Source organism: Micropterus salmoides, unplaced genomic scaffold, assembly GCF_014851395.1.
Source record: "Micropterus salmoides isolate LMB-PRFRI ecotype aquatic unplaced genomic scaffold, ASM1485139v1 Ms_hic_scaffold_11, whole genome shotgun sequence".
NCBI lineage: Eukaryota > Metazoa > Chordata > Actinopteri > Centrarchiformes > Centrarchidae > Micropterus > Micropterus salmoides.
The window spans coordinates 30,097,421-30,115,699 of record NW_024040152.1 but is presented as its reverse complement, the minus strand read 5'-3'; the positions used below and the strand labels follow the sequence as shown (position 1 = coordinate 30,115,699).

General features: G+C 39.1%; 1 protein-coding gene across 2 annotated transcripts; it reads right to left on the bottom strand.

Annotated features, from left to right (window-relative positions):
• Positions 1-2,877: 2,877 nt before the first annotated feature.
• On the bottom strand, positions 2,878-7,195 carry osr2 (odd-skipped related transciption factor 2). 2 transcript variants are annotated; one of them, XM_038712224.1, is made up of 4 exons: positions 6,937-7,195; positions 4,169-4,858; positions 3,711-3,810; positions 2,878-3,385 (listed from the first exon to the last, which is right to left on the bottom strand). In XM_038712224.1, the coding sequence occupies exons 2-4, from the start codon at positions 4,819-4,821 to the stop codon at positions 3,203-3,205; spliced, it is 936 nt and encodes a 311-aa protein (XP_038568152.1). In that variant the 5' UTR covers positions 4,822-4,858; positions 6,937-7,195; the 3' UTR covers positions 2,878-3,202. The 2 variants fall into 2 exon arrangements, with proteins under 2 accessions (XP_038568152.1, XP_038568153.1); XM_038712225.1 differs by having other exon boundaries at positions 2,878-3,303; positions 6,937-7,192.
• Positions 7,196-18,279: the final 11,084 nt, after the last annotated feature.

The window sequence follows — 18,279 nt, the reverse complement described above, 5'->3', positions numbered from 1 at the left end:
TTTTTTTTTTTGTTTCAGGACCATGGGTGGCCTTGGAATCATTAAAAAAGTGGCTTATTAGATAGATATAATAGACCAAATTACCAAAAATACCAAATTTAAACTCAGTAATTTCTGAAACCACTGGCTTCTTTGGCTGCATCAAATCTGCCTCTGTTAACATGGATTTTTAAGGGTTTTAGGGATATTTTAGATTGTGCCATTAAAGGCAATGTGGATGAAATAAAAAAGTGGGTGTTTCTCACAGGCTGTTGAGGGTCATATGGAGATCACATGAAGTCAGAGCAGTGGAGCTCAGTGGCCTGCAGTCAGTGCAGCCTCTCCCCTGTCAGTTAGATAAAGCTTCCTGAGTACACAGTCCACATAGGTCACCGATGAAGTTCACCATGTGACAGTCCACTCTTTGCCAAATGTGTGCTTGAGTGCATCAATAAGCGCGCCTACTCACCGTTCCTGTCATTACTCTGAAGTCAATTCAGGCCTAGATGTGCTCTAATGTAGCCTAATGAAAAAAGTACCCTACTTGATATGATGTTATCTTAGTTTTGGCCTGCTGGCAAGACAGAGTTTAATTTAATTAATTGATGAGCCCACAGACATAAACAATAAAGCTGCATAGTTTGTCATTACATCCAGTATGGTATTCTGGTGTTGTAGAAACTAAAGACTAACAGACTGAAAGCATTTTACTGCTTCATAACCAGTGATAAATTAAAACACGAGGAGGTAGGTTGTTCTATTATTAGGCTATTTAAATAATGTGATCCTTGTGGACAGATAGGCTCCAATTTGTGGGGGTTTCCCTCCATGACAGTATTTTATATGTTAGCCTATACATTTGATCAATAGCCGGTTTCCCATCTGTCAAGGTCTCAATAAAAAATGAAAAATCTCATTCAGAATCATTAAAAAAAAACTTGTTTAAAAAAAGCACCACATTTTTTCACTTGTGAAGATTCCAACATTTTCGAATTGTTATTTTCTTTTTGAATTATGCTATATATTTTTTATTACACATACATGTAGCCAACACCAGTTACAGCTGCATACTCAGCCTATTTGTCGCCTTCAGCATTACACCATAAGGTCATGTTTAGCCTTCAGAATTGTTTCGTTTATTTAACTTGATTTGAATTTGTTTAACAATAATCGAATTAGTTCATCACAATACAATTTTTAGGAGTAACATTCTCTGAGAATTAATTGCAAATAATTGCAAACAAAATAAAGAAAATTCCCATTCGTTATTGTTATTACTATTTTTATTGCGTGTACACAATCAATCTTTTCACCATTTGCATCGTTTGTTGGTCATTTTTGGTGATTAATTTTTTGCATGATTATTAAGGAGATCAATCGTTTTTTGTAAATGTGAGCTTGCTGGAGACGTTGCCCGTTGTTGCCTTTTCATTTAGAAAATAATTAGGAAAAGCCTGCAGTGCTTAATAAACTGGGCTTTGGTTAATGGCCTTTCAGCAACAATGAGCGCCGTTTTAAATCTTCAGTTGTTATTGTAACCACTTGTTCCAGACCCTATTTTCGAGACCATTAAATATAAATGCTGTTTTTTAAGCAATTAATTGCACTCTCAGGTGAAAATCGGTGTTTCCAACCAGTCTTCAGCAGCCAATAATGGCTGGTGAAATCATTAAACAACAGGCCTAAAGGCCAAGTAACACACAAAGACAGTAAGATGCGGAGGGGGTCAGATGGAGAGAATATTGCTTTTTCACCAAATAATAAAAAACATTTAGGGCCTATATTATATTTCAGCTCATTCTGTCACAGGCCATAGCTCTGATGGTTAATATTCAGTTTGATCCGATCTGTGGCCAATCAAAGGTTATTTGGATGAAATCCAAATTTTGGAATATATGTATTTATTTAATATTTATTTATTTACACATCTGTCTAAACCTGGGTGTTTATGCACGACATTCAACGCTCTCTGTTTGCCCGTGAACATGTTTTTCATAATATAGCCTACTGTATAATCACAACATTGTGCAAATGAATCATTTAAATAATGATCAAACAATAGCTCAAATGGGCCCACATTTTAATTTGCAGAACCCAGTTGTAGGCTACATGGCCTCAGTTGAATGGCACTGATGCTGCTCAATAAAAACTGGTAACAGGTTAATGTCGTTCTGAGATATAGCAGCATTGGGGTCTTAAAAAAAAACTGTTTTACCTTATTTTATTTACCTTATTTTATTTATTTTGAATGTAGAGTGAGTGATGAATTGATAAAACATGATAATTTCCCAGAAAAGAATATACTGACCACGTCTCAGCTCGTTGGATTACATTGCTGTCTTCGCACTGGTGAATCCCTCAGTCGCTTTGCAGATCAATTGTGGTATCAGAGGTGATGTAGATAAAGACACGTGATATGGCGGTTAATGCGACTAATATAATACCAATAAGCCTCTGTAGGTTCTAGATATTGAAGATAATGGAGCTCATTAATTCTGAGACTTAATAGCTAGGTGGTGGACAAGTCTGCATAAACAATCATTAGGCTACATGAAAGCATAGCCTAGGTATTTGTTAAATGACATTCTGATTTTTTATTTTATTTTTTTTTACACATAATCAATTGTTACTCAAAAAGATTGTGATTCTATGACATTCCTGACCGCAAGACTTGTCCTGAAAGACATTTCATGCTCTCTTGCTGCTAATGATATCTGCTGATCTACTATAAAAAGCCCAACAAGCCACGCTAAGCTCTCACTGCCTGCAGGCTGTAAACATAAAGACTATTAATTTGATGGCCATGGTAAATAGTTTCATCTAAATATTGCTTTTGGGCTTTAACATTGTGTCTGGTGTTTCAATAAATGGGCATCAAGAAATAAAGACAGAGCAATTGCAAATGTATAATGGAAATATTTATTTCTAAAATACAATTTAACATACTTTAAACTTATAACTGTTTTTTGACAACTTTATCATTTCAAGGTCAGAAAAAGAAAATTAAAAAAAACAACATTATGTACATGGTCTTGATATTTACAGGTGGTGTGAAAGCTGGGCATGGCCATGGCTCCGCTGCCGTCACACTTGAGGCGCAACCAAATCCCACTCTAAAATGTGCTGCAGTAAACGTGTCCTGATTTGGAGATTGTCTTTGAAAAAAAAAAGCTGACTTGTCTTCCTCCGTTTTGTCCATTGTTATTTTGTTAGTCTGTCCAGGCTAGTAGTCCTGATGTGGGCTGTGCGTCAAACTGTGCCGTCGCAAGTCACAGTTGCGCCGAAACACCTTTCCGCAGCGGCCACAGCTGTAGGGCTTGATGTCTGTATGGGTGAGAAGGTGAGTTTTCAGGTTACTTCTTTGATTAAAGGTTCTTCCGCATGTGGGGCATTTGTGGGGAGACTCCTGTTTAGATTTAAAGCAAGCAAAGGATTATTCCCTTTAATTGTATAGAACGTCTATAAATTATATCTTTCACTCATCTAAATAAATCCACTATTGTGCCAGTTATAACTCACGCTGATTAACACAATAATTTTTGTATAATCTTCATGTGTATCACTCACATTTTTGTTTTAATTTGGTAATTTGCCAAAGGCGTTTTGTGAGACGTAGTACTAATATCCCCATACATGCAGTGGACCGTGCATAATAGGTGAATTATGATCATAGCGTATCACATATTTCAGTAAGGATAAAATCATGGCGACTGTTCACATTTTCAGCTTACCTGCATATGTAAGGTTTTATGGACGGCTAGAGTTCGAGACTGACAGAATCCCTTCCCACATTCTTGACATTTGAATGGTTTTTCCTTGGAGTGGATGTATCTGTAAAACAGAAATAGCACTTAATCAAATGTCTGCTCATGCATGGATTTGCTTGTAGCTATTACAAACCCCAGAGTCATAGGGCGAAAAATCTCCACTGTGCAAGTTATGAGTGTCTAACTTTATGCCTAAAAGTGCTTTAGCGCCCTCATGGAGAAAACTCTGGGAACTTGCCTGCCTGTATGTTATAGCAAAATTTAGAATATATTTTTTAATTGCAAGTGCTGAAGAGGTCATTGAGAGAAATACATTTATTTCTGATTTAAATTACGGGCAAACTCAGGAATAGTGGGATTTTCAAACCTCCCTCCCAATCTGGTGCGTAATTAATACAGTATCTGTTACAAATCTGTCTTACCTGTGGTCTCTGAGATGGTCTTGTCTTCTGAAGGCCTTGTGGCAAATATCACAGGTATAGGGCCGTTCGTCTGTGTGGGTTCTCTCGTGGATGAGGAGGTTGTAGGACTTGGTGAAATGCCTGCCGCAGAACTTGCAAATAAATTCCTTTTTAGTCTTGGACGGGAGCCTGCCCCGGGTGGGTTTTCTGTCCGGGGACAGCTTGCTCAGCTCGGAGATGGTTCCCCCTAGTCCCGATGCCAACTTCGCCAGATCTGCAGCTTTCGGGGGGTCCTCCTGCGTGGCAGCGAGAGCCAGGTTGGCGAAGTCAAATCTCGGCCTGTCCTTGTGCAGCGAGGGGACGCCGTGCGCAACGCCGGCTTGTTTTGGGTGGAAGAGCTGCGCTGCGGCTGTGAACGGTAACGCTGGGAAGGGAATCCTGGGGTCCACCAAACCCTGGGCGGCTGCCATCTCTGTGATCGTCGACCTCAGTCCTTGGATGTGCGGGTAACCAAGAGTCCAGTGGTTCATGTGCATGGTTTGCACAGCGCTGAGGCCGTACAGTCCCTGTAGCTGGTCAGCGGGGAAAGTGTTGACGGCCTGCAGGAAGGAGTAGTTTGTTAGCTGGAGGGCCGGGTGCAGTGGGATCGGAGCGTGCAGGGCTTTGCTCCCCATCTCGGCTCAGACCTCTGCAGAAGACACGGTGATAACCCTGGAAAAAATAAGAAAATGCAAAGTGATGAGTGTTGTGTTTAAATGCCACGTTATGTGGTAACAGAGGCAATCAAAGTATGACATTCAGTTAGTGATCATGACACAGTCAACAAGACCATACACTACTATTTTAGACAAGAGATTTTTATACACAATTTGTATTCTAATTTAACATGATAGCATTTATCTCATGAAAATTATGCCTGGCCACAGAGAAGATTATATCCCCCCAGGAATCAATAGTGGATCATTTGTTCTCAGATTGGGACGCAAATGAATCACTTTAATTTGAACAAGTTGCACAAAGCCATAGATTTGATTGGAAAAAAAAGAGAAAACATCTTGTTAAGATGCAGTTGTATTGCCCTATTATAATGACGAGCAAATGTCTGTTTGTCATAAGCAAAAACCAAAGACCTAATATAAACACGCATTTTACGCATTAGCAAAAGCAAAGTTTGTCCCTTAAAAACGGAGATGCTCTTCAAAGCAATTTTATAGAAAAAAAAACAAATCAGTCATCAGAACTGTAATTAAATTGTGTGGATGTAAAACGACTCATATGGCATCGATTAACACTGTAAATTACATATCCAGATCGCTCTGAATGAAGCACTAAATCTCATACGAGGTAATTAGAGAAGACACATTGTTGTTTTTGACGGTTGTAGTTGGTGTTTCACAATGCAAAACAAGTGCTCTGTATGTCGATTTGTAGAAGTTCTAAATTTTGCAAGCTGAGATCAAGTGCATGAGTCAGAGCAAAACACACAAACGCTGGCATTTACCCAGAATAAAGTTACTTTAATCTTTGCTGGAAATGCATGTGCTTTTTATTTGTGTGGCTGCGGATTGTAGACAGTTAATTTTATAAGTCTAATATGTTGCTTTTAGGTCTCTTTTATTTCCTGCTGATTTGTTGTTTACGGCGGGGTTCCCTTGGGCAAGAAAGCATGGTAGCAAATAACATATGGGCATTTTAACCTACTTTTCCACAAAACAATGTTTGCGTTAAATAAGAGCAGGAGCTACCAATCTCCACAATGTAGCACAAATTAGGTGATCTGGCAGGGCAATAAATTACAGGACCGGGTTTCATGTTTGTGGGGATGACAAGTTATGTTTTCCCACACAGAAAAGCCTACCGTGTTAGTTCAAGACTCCGGATGGTGAAAGCGGGACTGGCACGGAGCCAGCGGTGCAACAGCGAGCTGACCTTTAGATTTGGTCGAGAATGAAAATGAGAAGAAAAACTCGGTTTTCTGTTGTTGGATAATAGGATATTATGCTGAGAGACGTTTTTTTTTTTTACAGATCAGAAAACAAATCATATTCTTAAAGAATATGTCACAAGCCCACTGACCCTAAAATTTTCTGGAGATTTAGTCATCATTCACACTTTGAGAGGGCTTGTAGAGTAATAGTCCTGCATATATTGTAGCCGGAAGACTGGTTGCTTCGGTTAGGTCGTTACATTTGTTTCACAGATCTTCTCTCTTTCTGCTTTGCTTTCCCTTTCACAGACTGGATAGGGGTAGATTTAATTTTGCACAGGTGCAACATTAGTCACCGCACAGGCACTTGTTATTCTTTGCCCATGTGTACAACTTTGTTCAACCTGTTCTTTTCTCAATAACCTTTGGACTTCATTTACACCTTGACAGCAGACTATTTGCTTTGTCGTGTTCTTTGAATCCCTGTCAGTTTCTTTTTTTGGCAGAAGGTTTTACATTTCTATACGTCGTGACAAGTCTTTACAGTCTCAAAGGCCACTGCTTATTTCAGCAATGTTATGCGCTGTGGACAAAAATGTCAAATGTCAAAACGTGGGTGAACTATGACCTCAAGCTGGCGATCATCGCAAAGCAACGGCCACCTCTAAAAACACCATTTGATCTAGCTTTTGTTCATGAAAAGTTTACCTAGTTACTAACAGTTTGGTCTCTTTGGCTTATAGCTCAAACAGGGAAAGTTAAAACTTTTCTTTTGACAAAAAGGTTCAGTTGAAGTGAGTTGAGTGAGGATGGTTCCCATCCTGCAGAAGACTGACATACACCCTGCCAAACAGAATCTTACCCCAATAAATAGCTGCCAAAGGTCCTGCGGTATGTCAGTAATCCACAGTAACTATAGAGGCGACGAGCTCCAATAAAGCGCCGCTAAAAGTTTTCCAAGTTCCAAGTCCATGAAACTTTCATGAAGCCATGCAGTCAAGTTTGACGTCTCGGACCTTTGCAGAGATGTGACAAGTTGTGAAAAGTTGTGGAAAGAGGCGAAGAAGTTTGGAGTAGAGACAGCAGCAGCGTGGGAGTCCCGTCCGGAGCTGGGGCTGGAAGTGTGCGTAATGCGCACCGGTCCTTCACTTTTCAGGGCTCCGGGGCTCCGGAGCACTCAGCCCGCCCTCCGACACGCCTCCACCCCCCTCCTCTATCATTAACTCCAATGTTCCTCCTCTGTTTATTTGTGTTTGGATAGCAACTAGGGCTCCAGACCATAGTAGAGAAGCGTGTTCAGCTCAACCTGCCTCCTCTGACACCTCTCATATACCATATAGCCAAGGCTGATACCTTCTTTTGGAGACAGGATTGGAAGCACAGGAGGAAACCCTGATCGTTTTTTCCTCCAACTCCACGCTTTTGAAAACGTGCTTTTGGATACTTGAGCAGCTTACAAGACTTTTTTGTTGAAACCATAGACCCCATTTGCGAAAATGGAGGGCACATGCAAGAGCCACCACATTAAATCTTTTTATTTCTTTGTGGTAAGAGTGAAATAATTCTGAGGTTTGTGACAGGAAAAAAAAACAACATCCTGAGATCAGCAGCATGGTGAACAAATACAAAGTAAACAGTTAATGCCACTTGTATTCTTCAGACAATCAGCTGTTCTTTATTATTTTTTTTTTTCCCCCTTTGGTGTAGTTCAATGTTATATGCTATATTTGTATATTAATTTGTATGACAACACTTAAATAAATTGGACACAGGTTGCCTGGACACTTTACCTGTATTATTTACAATTAAATAGGCTTATTACCACACAAGTCAGCAACATGTTCTCCAAAAAATGAACTGACATTTTATTTTATCTGATAAATTATGTACAATAAAACAGCCTGTAATATGTCAAGGAACTACATGCATGTGTTGAGGTCAGCCTTAATCAGGAAAACTGATTTTCAGATTTTAGTTCAAAGCAATTGCAAAATGAAGTCCCATTCTTATTATTTTCCAGTCTTTATTTAATTGAGTCTCTGAGTACAGAGACTCAAAAGACTGCTCTTTAGTTAAATTGCGTTTGTTTCTGGCCACAGATTTAGATGCAAAGTAATTAAAACTCCCGAAAGCCAGAATCAAAAGTTAAAGTGCGCCTCTTTGTGCTACATAGTGACTTTGCACCCATGAGCAGGCAGAACTTCACGCTGTTCTAAACGGAAATGTTTGATTTGTTGAATTAATCATTAAAGTTTTTCGAAACTAAGTTAATTGAACATGAATCTAAATAATTTTTTTTTGGTATTTAAAGAATTAAACAGCTGCTGATATTTCTTTTAGTGAAATGACAAAATACACGGATGGCACTCACTGTGACCCATTTTGTGTTCCATTATTTGATCTCGTTTTTTTCTCTAATTATCTTGTACTTTTACTATGCATGACAAAATTACTACAGGAAGACTAGATTTTTTGACATGAATATGCAATTTATAATGTCCAGTGCAGGAGGACTGACAAGGGTTTGCAGTTGCTGCAGTTCTTTGCTGTACAGAGTTGGTGTGCAGAATGCAAGTCTGCAGCGCCGCCTATTGAGACTTTAACAAAACAACAAACTGTTTCCTCTTCTGCTTGAGTGTTTGCGGCTCTGACAGACCCACTATCTGTTAGAGCAACGTTATGTTTTCTGTGGACAGTGCTGAAAACGAAAACGTTCATAAAAAAGGCTGCATTACTGTGGGAAATTCATGCTTTCAAAATAACAAATGTATTTATATAAAACACAAGGCATTCAGCCAAAGACGACAAACAATAACAAATTTAATATGTTTCACTACTGCAACGGATCATTGGAGCTTCTGACCTATTGATGCAAGTCTTTAAACCAAAGTTAATTATCAAATGAGTGCTCAGGGCCAGACAAATCTTTGTTCATCATGTGAGAGATAACAACCAAAGTACATGTCTGATACGTTTAGTCTATCCAAGGGCTCACACGTCGCCTAATTTTCGTTTTCTTAGAGCTGCAGAACATTTTTCTGCACACAACATGCTTGTGGTTTTCGTTCGGTTTCATATCACCCATGCCTCTATCTTCACTGTCAAAACACTGAGCAATTACAGACAGATTAGAAGACACATAAACCCCACATTTTTACATTATAGATAATGGCATTTTCTCAGCATATCCTTTTCACTGTATAACAACTTCAATCGTGTTTATTTTTGGTCCTTGGAAAAAGGCCATTAAAACAGCCTGTACGTTTTTAAATATCTCTTGGGCTGGTCTATCATACAATCACCAATAATTCAATTTCCATTTACCAGTAATCTATACAGTCGAAATTCATTAAAATCTTACAAAATATGTAAAATATTTTCAGCAAGGAAAATGCCGACTTCCTGGGGGAACCGAGCTTTTTTCTTTGGTTAAAAGCGTAAAGCTACTGCGAAACACCCAAACCTTATTTCTCTAACATCCACGATGAATTCTCAAATGACATTGACTCTTATTTATGTGCTACTCCAGATACACGTTATAGCAAAATGATTTTACTTCATGGTATGTCTACATTTTATGGTGTTGTTATAACTAACCTAATATATTACTGTTCCAACTGGCAGACAAAAATAATGGTGCTAATGCTGGGTGCATGTCTTATTGCAGCCTACTTTTTTTTTTTGTCTTGTACTTTTGTTTTGTCTTATTGTGCTCTTATCCACTACAATATCACTAAAACATATGACTCAGATAGTAAAAAATATGACTCAGATAGTCCATAATTAATTTGACCTCTTAATGTTTCTGACATTTCTGACAATTTGGATGTGGCCTCCAGTTTATAGTTTTTGTTTTTACAGTTACTCCAATCTGTGCTATAGGATTCCAGTATTTTTTATAGTTCGGGTAATGTCAGAGTCAGAGAGTTAGTGCCTTGTCCTTTGGCCCTTCCCTGAGTCCTCTGCAACCGCCATCATTCTCTATGATAATCTGACTCCCACAGAGTATCAATGTTGCAGCTCAGTGCAGCTGCCAAGCCTGTAATGGCTGACACCCCTCTTCCAATAACAGTGACAGATGAGAAGACTTGCAGAAAATTATTCATAAATAACTATAGAGCTCTAATGGATTTGTACAAAAGATTTAGATCCAGAAATTGACTATGGACTTGTTAAATAATAATTGTATATATATATAATTATATATATAATTTAGAATATTTCCTGATTTAGATTTTTTAAAAGGGTTATTGTATGTAATATGATGTGTCCTAGTCAGATCTTATTTTTTCAGTGTCAGTCTCCTTCAGGCCTTTTTTCTAATATTCTAATATTGTAAGAAAATCCTTTCCTCAAAATATTTATCATGTGTTCATAATGTAAAGTCTTCTCAGTGCCAGAAATGAAGTTCAATTTAAGGAAACATTAAAAACAAAAGACCTACAGATCAGGTTAGACCTGTTTACTTTACATAAAATAAGTGTAAAATGTTGTCACGACATGCTCCTGTTATGCCACTGTGCTATTAGATTCGATATTATTAATGGAGATATTATTCAGTGTCCCAGCTCTTAAGACCTGTCTGATATAATATAATATTCAGCTCCAACATACCTATTTTGAACTTTACACATCCTGTCATATGGCATCACCTTGGTTTCAAATACTACTCCTTACCTCTCTTATACTCACATGTAGAGTCCTTGACAGAGAACGTGGAGCTGCTGGCCTGTTCTGGAGACTGACTCAGTCTGTTCGTCTCTGTGTTGCTGTGTCTCTGTGCATGCTGGCAGACAGGATGTTAGGTCCATACTGTAAGAGGAGGGGGAGGTAAACCTGTCACTCTTACCTACCTTCTGTGGTTTCAAAGCCCCCACATCCCCACCTACACTGTCACTCATCCTGTCCCAGCAGCAGCTCTAAGGATGGGTGTTTTTCGCTTGAAGACCCCAATAGTCATATTTTCCTCCACATCACACTCTTTTATCTGAAATTGTGCATTTCAGGTAAAGAGGGTTATGCCTCTCTTGTCTCATTGGATGCTTTTGTTGTTGGAGAGTGTAACAGAATTATACAGTGTTTCTTTTTAACTCAAAAGTCTTTCTGTTTTAAAATGAATGTTTTACATGAGCTATACAGTTTTTTTCAGACATAATAAACACTAACTGTTTTAAATAATTATTTAACAAATAATTTATAATTAGCAGGGAGAATATGAAAATGGTAGACACCTATGTTGGGCATATAACATATCTGTTATTTTAAAAATATTATTAGGCCAGTACTGTTTAATTCACGTTAGTAGTTTAAGTTGTCTTTTTACAGTGCAAATTAGGTTTAGGTTTATAAGCTATTCTTTGGTGGCTGCCAACTAATTAACTCGTAATCTGACAAGTTAATTTAAAACTGTTTTTAGGTAATTTTCATATATATATATATATATATATATATATATATATATATATATATTGAAGTTTTGTACATAGAAAATATCAATACAAGCTGTTTTTGTCAGCACCGTTTGTCTGAATCTGCCAAATAAACAATTACAATATCAAATACACAAATCAGTCAAATGAAACTAAAAGAAATAACACATATTTGCTGCTTTAAATTGGACACATGGTCCAGTGAATTAATTACTAAATAAACTGTCTCAAACTGGTTTGAGAAACCAGAGTATGATGACATTCTGCAGAACCTCACTTTCCTGGACACTGCAGTACAGTTCAGCTGTGACAGCCACATGCTCTGACATTTTGCTTTATTGTGCAAGATTGCCCCCTATTGGTTTACCCTCAAATTACTATGGAAGGAACATTTAATGTTGTGTCATCATGAGATGTATATCATTCAGTGATGAGTGCATTATTGTTTGTTTTAGAAATAGGAAAATGTTCAGAATAGGACAATTAAATACCCATTATGAACACTCCCTGGAGTGAATAATGTCCTTTTAAAAGTCATCATTGTGTAATGTATGCATCACTAAATAGGCTTCAGCTTAATTCAAGAAGAGACTTCCATTGGTTCCTATTTATTTTCAAATGTGCCTACTTTGATTGTCCTCCATATCTGAAAGAACTCTTGGTTCCTTGTAGTTCTATGTATCCACTTATAGAGTATCCACAATCTCCCTCTTTCCTTGAGATCCATCTCATCTTTTCGCAGATTTAGGTTATCTATATTTCAATATCTTAACAATGTGTGTGCATGTTACTGATGCTGGACTAAACAGTATTGCTTGTAATTGTATTTTGCATCATGTAATTGATTTACCTCCGGTGGATTCGACCTCTGTCTTTCTTATGTGATACCTTTTCACATTGAATCTCTTATGTATTATGGGCTCCACTTGTGTAATGAGGTAAATGAGATGTACTTATTGAGCTAGCTATAACTTGTCTGAGCTATGATGTGTCTTCGGTCTGGGGCGAAGGTGTAAGCTGCCTAGTAACTCAATTGTTTTGAGCACTTGTTTTTTGTTTGTTTGTTTTTGTTTTTCCTGTTGTATAATGTATATGAGTATACTCTTGAAAACGATATGCTGCATCTCAAGTTGGCTATCTATAATAAATTGAAATTCAACTTATGTAACAAATAAGAAATATCTCATGCATCTTTTGTGGACATTTGTAATGTTTTACATTTCACTCACAACTTCATACATGAGGAAAAACTACAAGATAGACTCATCAAGTATCTGTGTGTGCAGGAACAAGGGACTGGTAGCGTGTAGGGTATATACACTGCATTCCTCTGGTCTCCTGCATGATCTCTTCTCCATCTGCTGTCCATTGCCACTCTCTTCACTGGTCTCCTGCCATCTGTTTAACAGCGCTCGGCACCTTTGCGTGACCAAATGCCTTTGCTCCCTGCAACGTCATCCACTTTGCCAGAGAGGCGCAGAGAAGAAAACCGCCATGATATCGTGCTCCTTCAACCAATAAAACCCACCAGTTAATGCTGCTCAAGCCCAGCACCAAATCCCATTTGTCAGCAAATAGCTTCCTCCAGTTGTCTGTGCTGGCCCGGCGCTTCTGTAGAGCTCCCTGCCATTAACATGACATCTTTAGTTACTTGTTGTCTGGTTTGATGGCAAGCAGAGTGAAAAAGCAGTAAAGAGAAGGAGCAAAGAGAGGGCTCTGTGTATGATCATAAATGTGCCTTGAAAAATGCCTGATCAGACATCTGAACTGTTGAATCATCAGCTAGTTTAACTGTAGACTTAAAATCAACATCATGTCAGTCTTCATTTAAATCCACATTTGTTAGAGTTCATTTGAACCCTTAACTAACTATTTTCTTTTTGTGATTTGTTTTAAATATATGGTGAAATCCGGTAGCTGAAATTTTAAGACAATATAACAAACAAAGGTCTTATTCTATAATATTCTATAATTTTTTCCGTGCCTGTTTGGTATCCGTGGTGGGACAGAGTGATGGAAGCAGGCTGAAATGATGGACGGACAGGAGAAGTGAGCGTTAGAAATGTTGGGATGCAAGTGTGAAGAAAAGCTGGAATGGATGGATGGAAAAATCTTAGAGGAAACATGGAAAACTGAGTAGACGGAAAGTGAGAAACAAAGACAGACATGAGGATTAATGCAAACCATATCACTTCCCAGCGCATAACAACTATCTGTGTAACGTGTGTGCATGTGTGTGTGTGGTGGTCTTGGAGGATCAATGTGTAAAAAGCCAGCAGGAGAGCTGGGGTAGGTGAGCAGTATACTGAAGGCTCCAGGCTCCACTTCCTCCACAGCTATAATATATAGGCAGAGAGGGTCGTATCAAACTGTCTTGAGCATGTTCTCTCCACTGTAAGGTCACTGCATTTTTGCATTGTTATGTGTGCTCGTCATGAAAAAGGTATTTTCCCAAAGCATGTTCTGAAGCTCTTCATGGCTCAGCTGTGACAGGCGTGACCTTTTTGTTGCCGGGCGGGGATTCTCTAGATTCAGCTGCTCTGCTGGTGGGAGGGTTGTGGTGCTTTTTAAAAGGTGCCTTATGCCTTATTGCCCTCTACAGCATCATGGCTGTGTTGCCTCTTTTCTCACTGAACGCGGAATGACTGGCAACTCAGTTTACTGGTTTAGCTCAGTTAAAATCTACTATGAATCCAAGATGTTTTATGTGGAACTTTCCCTACTATTGAGGATAATAATTCTCATTTGGAGGCTGTGGTCCTGCACATTTTTTTAATGGACGTGGTCCATTAGAATAGAGCTGATCAAATCTGATTACAAGCATGTCCATAAAAATAAGTTTTTATTGGTGATGGAGTATTCTTTTTAAACTTTAAAGAAATAGGTTGACATTTCCTTACATTATCTACAAGAGTTAGATGAGAGGATTGTCTTATCATGAAATCTGCCAAACAACACCTCTAAAGCTCACTGATTAGTCTGATTAGTTACATCCGAGGGACTTTTTTTTTTGGCAAGGAGCAGTGACTTCCTGGAGTATCCGCTGGTTGCTTAACAACGAGACTCTATGAAGTCGGTGTGGCCAAACAAACAAAAACAAAAACAAGAGCATTTTCGGACAATCTCTCCTGGAAAGCATTCAGTGTGTTGCACTTGGTTGTTCACATGAAAAGTGGCAGAAATAGTTGTGTCAAGAATGATAAAAGAGAGCTAGAGGGATAAGTTGGCTCCTTTGTCACGTCAGCACAGCTGGCCAATCACGGAGTGAGACCGGTGTCAAAGTGGTATTGTCAGTTTCTGAAAGTTAGAAAAATGGTGGGACACATTTTTTGAAGCTATTCGACCATCTAACAAGCAAGCAGTTTTGAAGTAGTATACTGACAGTGTTAGATTATACTACTCTTTTAACTAGATTTTCCACAATGTCGAACTATTGCTTTGAAAAAAGAGAGAGGATATTTTAAGTTAGGCCTGCTTATATCCATTTTGCTCAATACTCCATATAATACTGCTGTTTTAGCTTGAATTCCACTGTCTAATACTACTTGTTATTGAAGTTGTGACTTTGTAGGCCCAAAGCTTTGGAGCTCTGGGTGCAACTGTGCTGCCTGCACTCCCTACTGCTGATGAGCTCCTGCTGGTGAGGTGATGGACAGTAAAACTCTCCCAGCACCTGTTTCCTGCCCATGCTCATGTGCTGTTAATAGGCTGATGAGAGACGTTAACAAAGTTACTGCAGCACACTGGAAGGATAAATCAACAGAGCGGTAGAGTGTCTCATCCAGCCTGTCAGAAGTGACATTTTTAAAAGCTCCCAGTGACTGCTGCATCCGTCCTGTACCTGGGGTGAGATGGAAAGATGGAAACAAAGCGAGAATGGAGTGATCAAAGCAAGGAATGGGGAGATTTCGCAGAGCTTGGGTGGGGAAGGTAAATGATAGTTTAAAGGATAAGAAGGGATGAAGAAATGGAGAAATAGCAGAATGGAAGGAGGGACTGATGTTTGAAGAAGCAGTGGAAAGATAAGAGATAGGTGGATGAAAAGGGTTGACGTGAGGAATGGAGAGATGGACGTATGGCTCTGAAAAGCTGTCTACTAGTCATGATTTAGTGTAATCAGAACTCCTTGAAAACATTTCTGTGATGTTGTTGGATGAGGAATGAATAATGCAATAGACCCGGTCATTTTCCCACATCAACAGCAACAACAATAACATTCATCCTGTGTGATTTCATATAATTTCTTTATTCCCCTGCCCTTTTTCTCCCTTTGTGATGTGCCAGACGTATGCGCATTACAAAGAGAGTCAGGAAATGGCTTTCCACTTAAAAAAATGAGAACAGATCTTGACACTGTTACAAGAAGGACCTTTGGCTGTGAAGGCCCGTTGGGACAGCTACTCTGCAGGCAGGCACTTTTCTCAGATTCTGAACATGGGACAATCTAATTAAATTTACCCACAAAGAGCAATATTTCTTGCGTGTTATAGTTATCCTGCCAATGAGTCACTGAGAGGTTATTATCATAAAAGAGTGAATGTTTTTCTCTGTGCTAAAAATAACCCTGTTGGCTGGAATCCAACGTTGTTGCTCTTCTACCTCTCATTTTCATCATGCTCTTTGAACTAAAATAACATCATTTTTTGAATGGATTCTTGTGTTATTGATGGATTTCAGCTCCACTGTGGTTTGAATTAATAGCTTGGATTCCTGTATGGTTGCATTTAGTGTGTGGACGCAGGCATGCATACACACAAACACACAAAAAACGCTCTGAGGCATTTTAACAACGGCACACACACTGAAGCTAGCTCACACACACACACACACACTAAGTAAATGTTAATGTACACAGGTGCAGTCTTTAGGGAGGTTGCTTTTGCTCTCTCATCAGTCACTCGTAATCACTTCCTTTCCAGCCCAGTAAATCACCATCTTTTACTGATGCATTTATAGGATGCATGTTCACAACTTGTAACCAGGGAAAAGTATGACCACCACCAGGAATACATTATAGGCTTCTGCATCCATACAGTCACACAGTCAATACAGTCACAGAGTCGACTCAGACAGGAAATATTGTTTTATAAATGTCTACTTAGTTTCTGAAATGTATTTGTGCTTTTAATAGGGTTTTAAGCTGTTTACGACATATGGGTGAGAGCGGAGTTATTGGTCAATGGGGGGCTCCTGGGCGGCTGTGGATATTGGCAGGTTGCATGGCTTCACCAAACTGGTCCTGGGGAGGTCCCAATGACCTGTTTTATACCAACACTGGTGCTTTGTCGTAAAACCAGGGGGAAGTCGAGTCACAACTCGAGTATTTGTTTGAAGCGGATGGAAAAAGTCCTCCTGTGGCAAGACCATGTGAGTTTAGTGTGCTGCTGTGTCTGATGGGAGTGGAAATGCGCAGAAAAACAGGCTATTTTGTCTTTACATTGACTTCAGATTGGTGCCCAGGTTCTGGTAAAATGCTCCTAATACCACAGAGGAAAGAAACCCACATTCCCCTCTTATTCTTTTGGATGGAAACAGTCTCCTATCCCTGGTGTTTGAATGCTGTAATTGGACGTTAAGGGGCTTGCAGAAAGAGGTGTGATGTAGTGTTAAAACTGCTCACAAATCACATATTTCTCACCTCTGTGGAGGTTCAAATCTTGGCTGTGGCATTCCCTGTCCATACCACTCCTATCGCTGCAGCATTTAAAATTCACACAGCACTCTCCTGAATGAGACAGGTGAAGAAAACTGTCGGCGTGGAATGGTGTTTCAGAAGATTTAATATTTCCTAAAAGCCTTGAATTTTACCTGTCACTGTAACAAAAAATGTGTCTCTGCATATGCAGCGTGCGTCAGAGTGATGGATGGTGTAAGTGTGTTCCAGGATTATGTTTTATGAAAGTTAAAGGGCCCTGGGGTTGGTCTGGGAAGCACATAATCTCAGTCAAAGTGCTGGGCTGGATGAACCAAGGCTTTATTATTAAACACCTATGAGAGGACCTCGAGCTGGTGGAGCCCCCTGCACATCCAACTGAACGCTCTCTGGCGGCTCTCATCACACGTCCTTGCCATTTGGGCATGAAATTAAAATGCTTCTCAAGAATCCATTTACTCCAAAGCATGACATAGGAACTGCATTACTGCGCACTGATGCATTTTCAAAGAGCAGTCTTTGACACCCTTTAAATGTTCTATCCTGTGCTATCCTTCCACTTTTTGTGAGTGAGTGAGTTTTATCATTGAGGAGTATTAAAAAAGGTAAAACTTTTGGCAATATGTTTCACATTTGATGGTACAAGTGAGAATTGGCTATAAATGATGTGGTATTGATTTCACATGTGGAGTTCCACTACAAGGCCTCAAACAGGAGAAGAGGAAGGGGAATACAGTCCTTGGGATGTGCATGGAGGGCTTACTGGAGGCTCTAGGGGCCCAAGGGCTGGTTCCACAGCTCTGGGAGCTGTTAAAAATACTATAAAAGTTCCATATCCACAATAATTCTGACTTTTTGGATTTATAAATCTTTGCTAATGCCATGGTGGATGTATTACTGGTTTAAACATGGACATTGATTGCTGCTCCCTTGACAACAATGTGCTTGGTAATTATAAATGAGCCCACATATAGGCAACCATTTTTTTTAATAGAATCTGGCACAGTAGATTTGATAGTACATAGTGACTTGTACAGGTCAGTTTGAAACTGATTGAAAGGAAGTTAATGCAGTCTTTTATTCTACTGTAACACTGAAACAGCTGAGATATTAAGCACGTTCT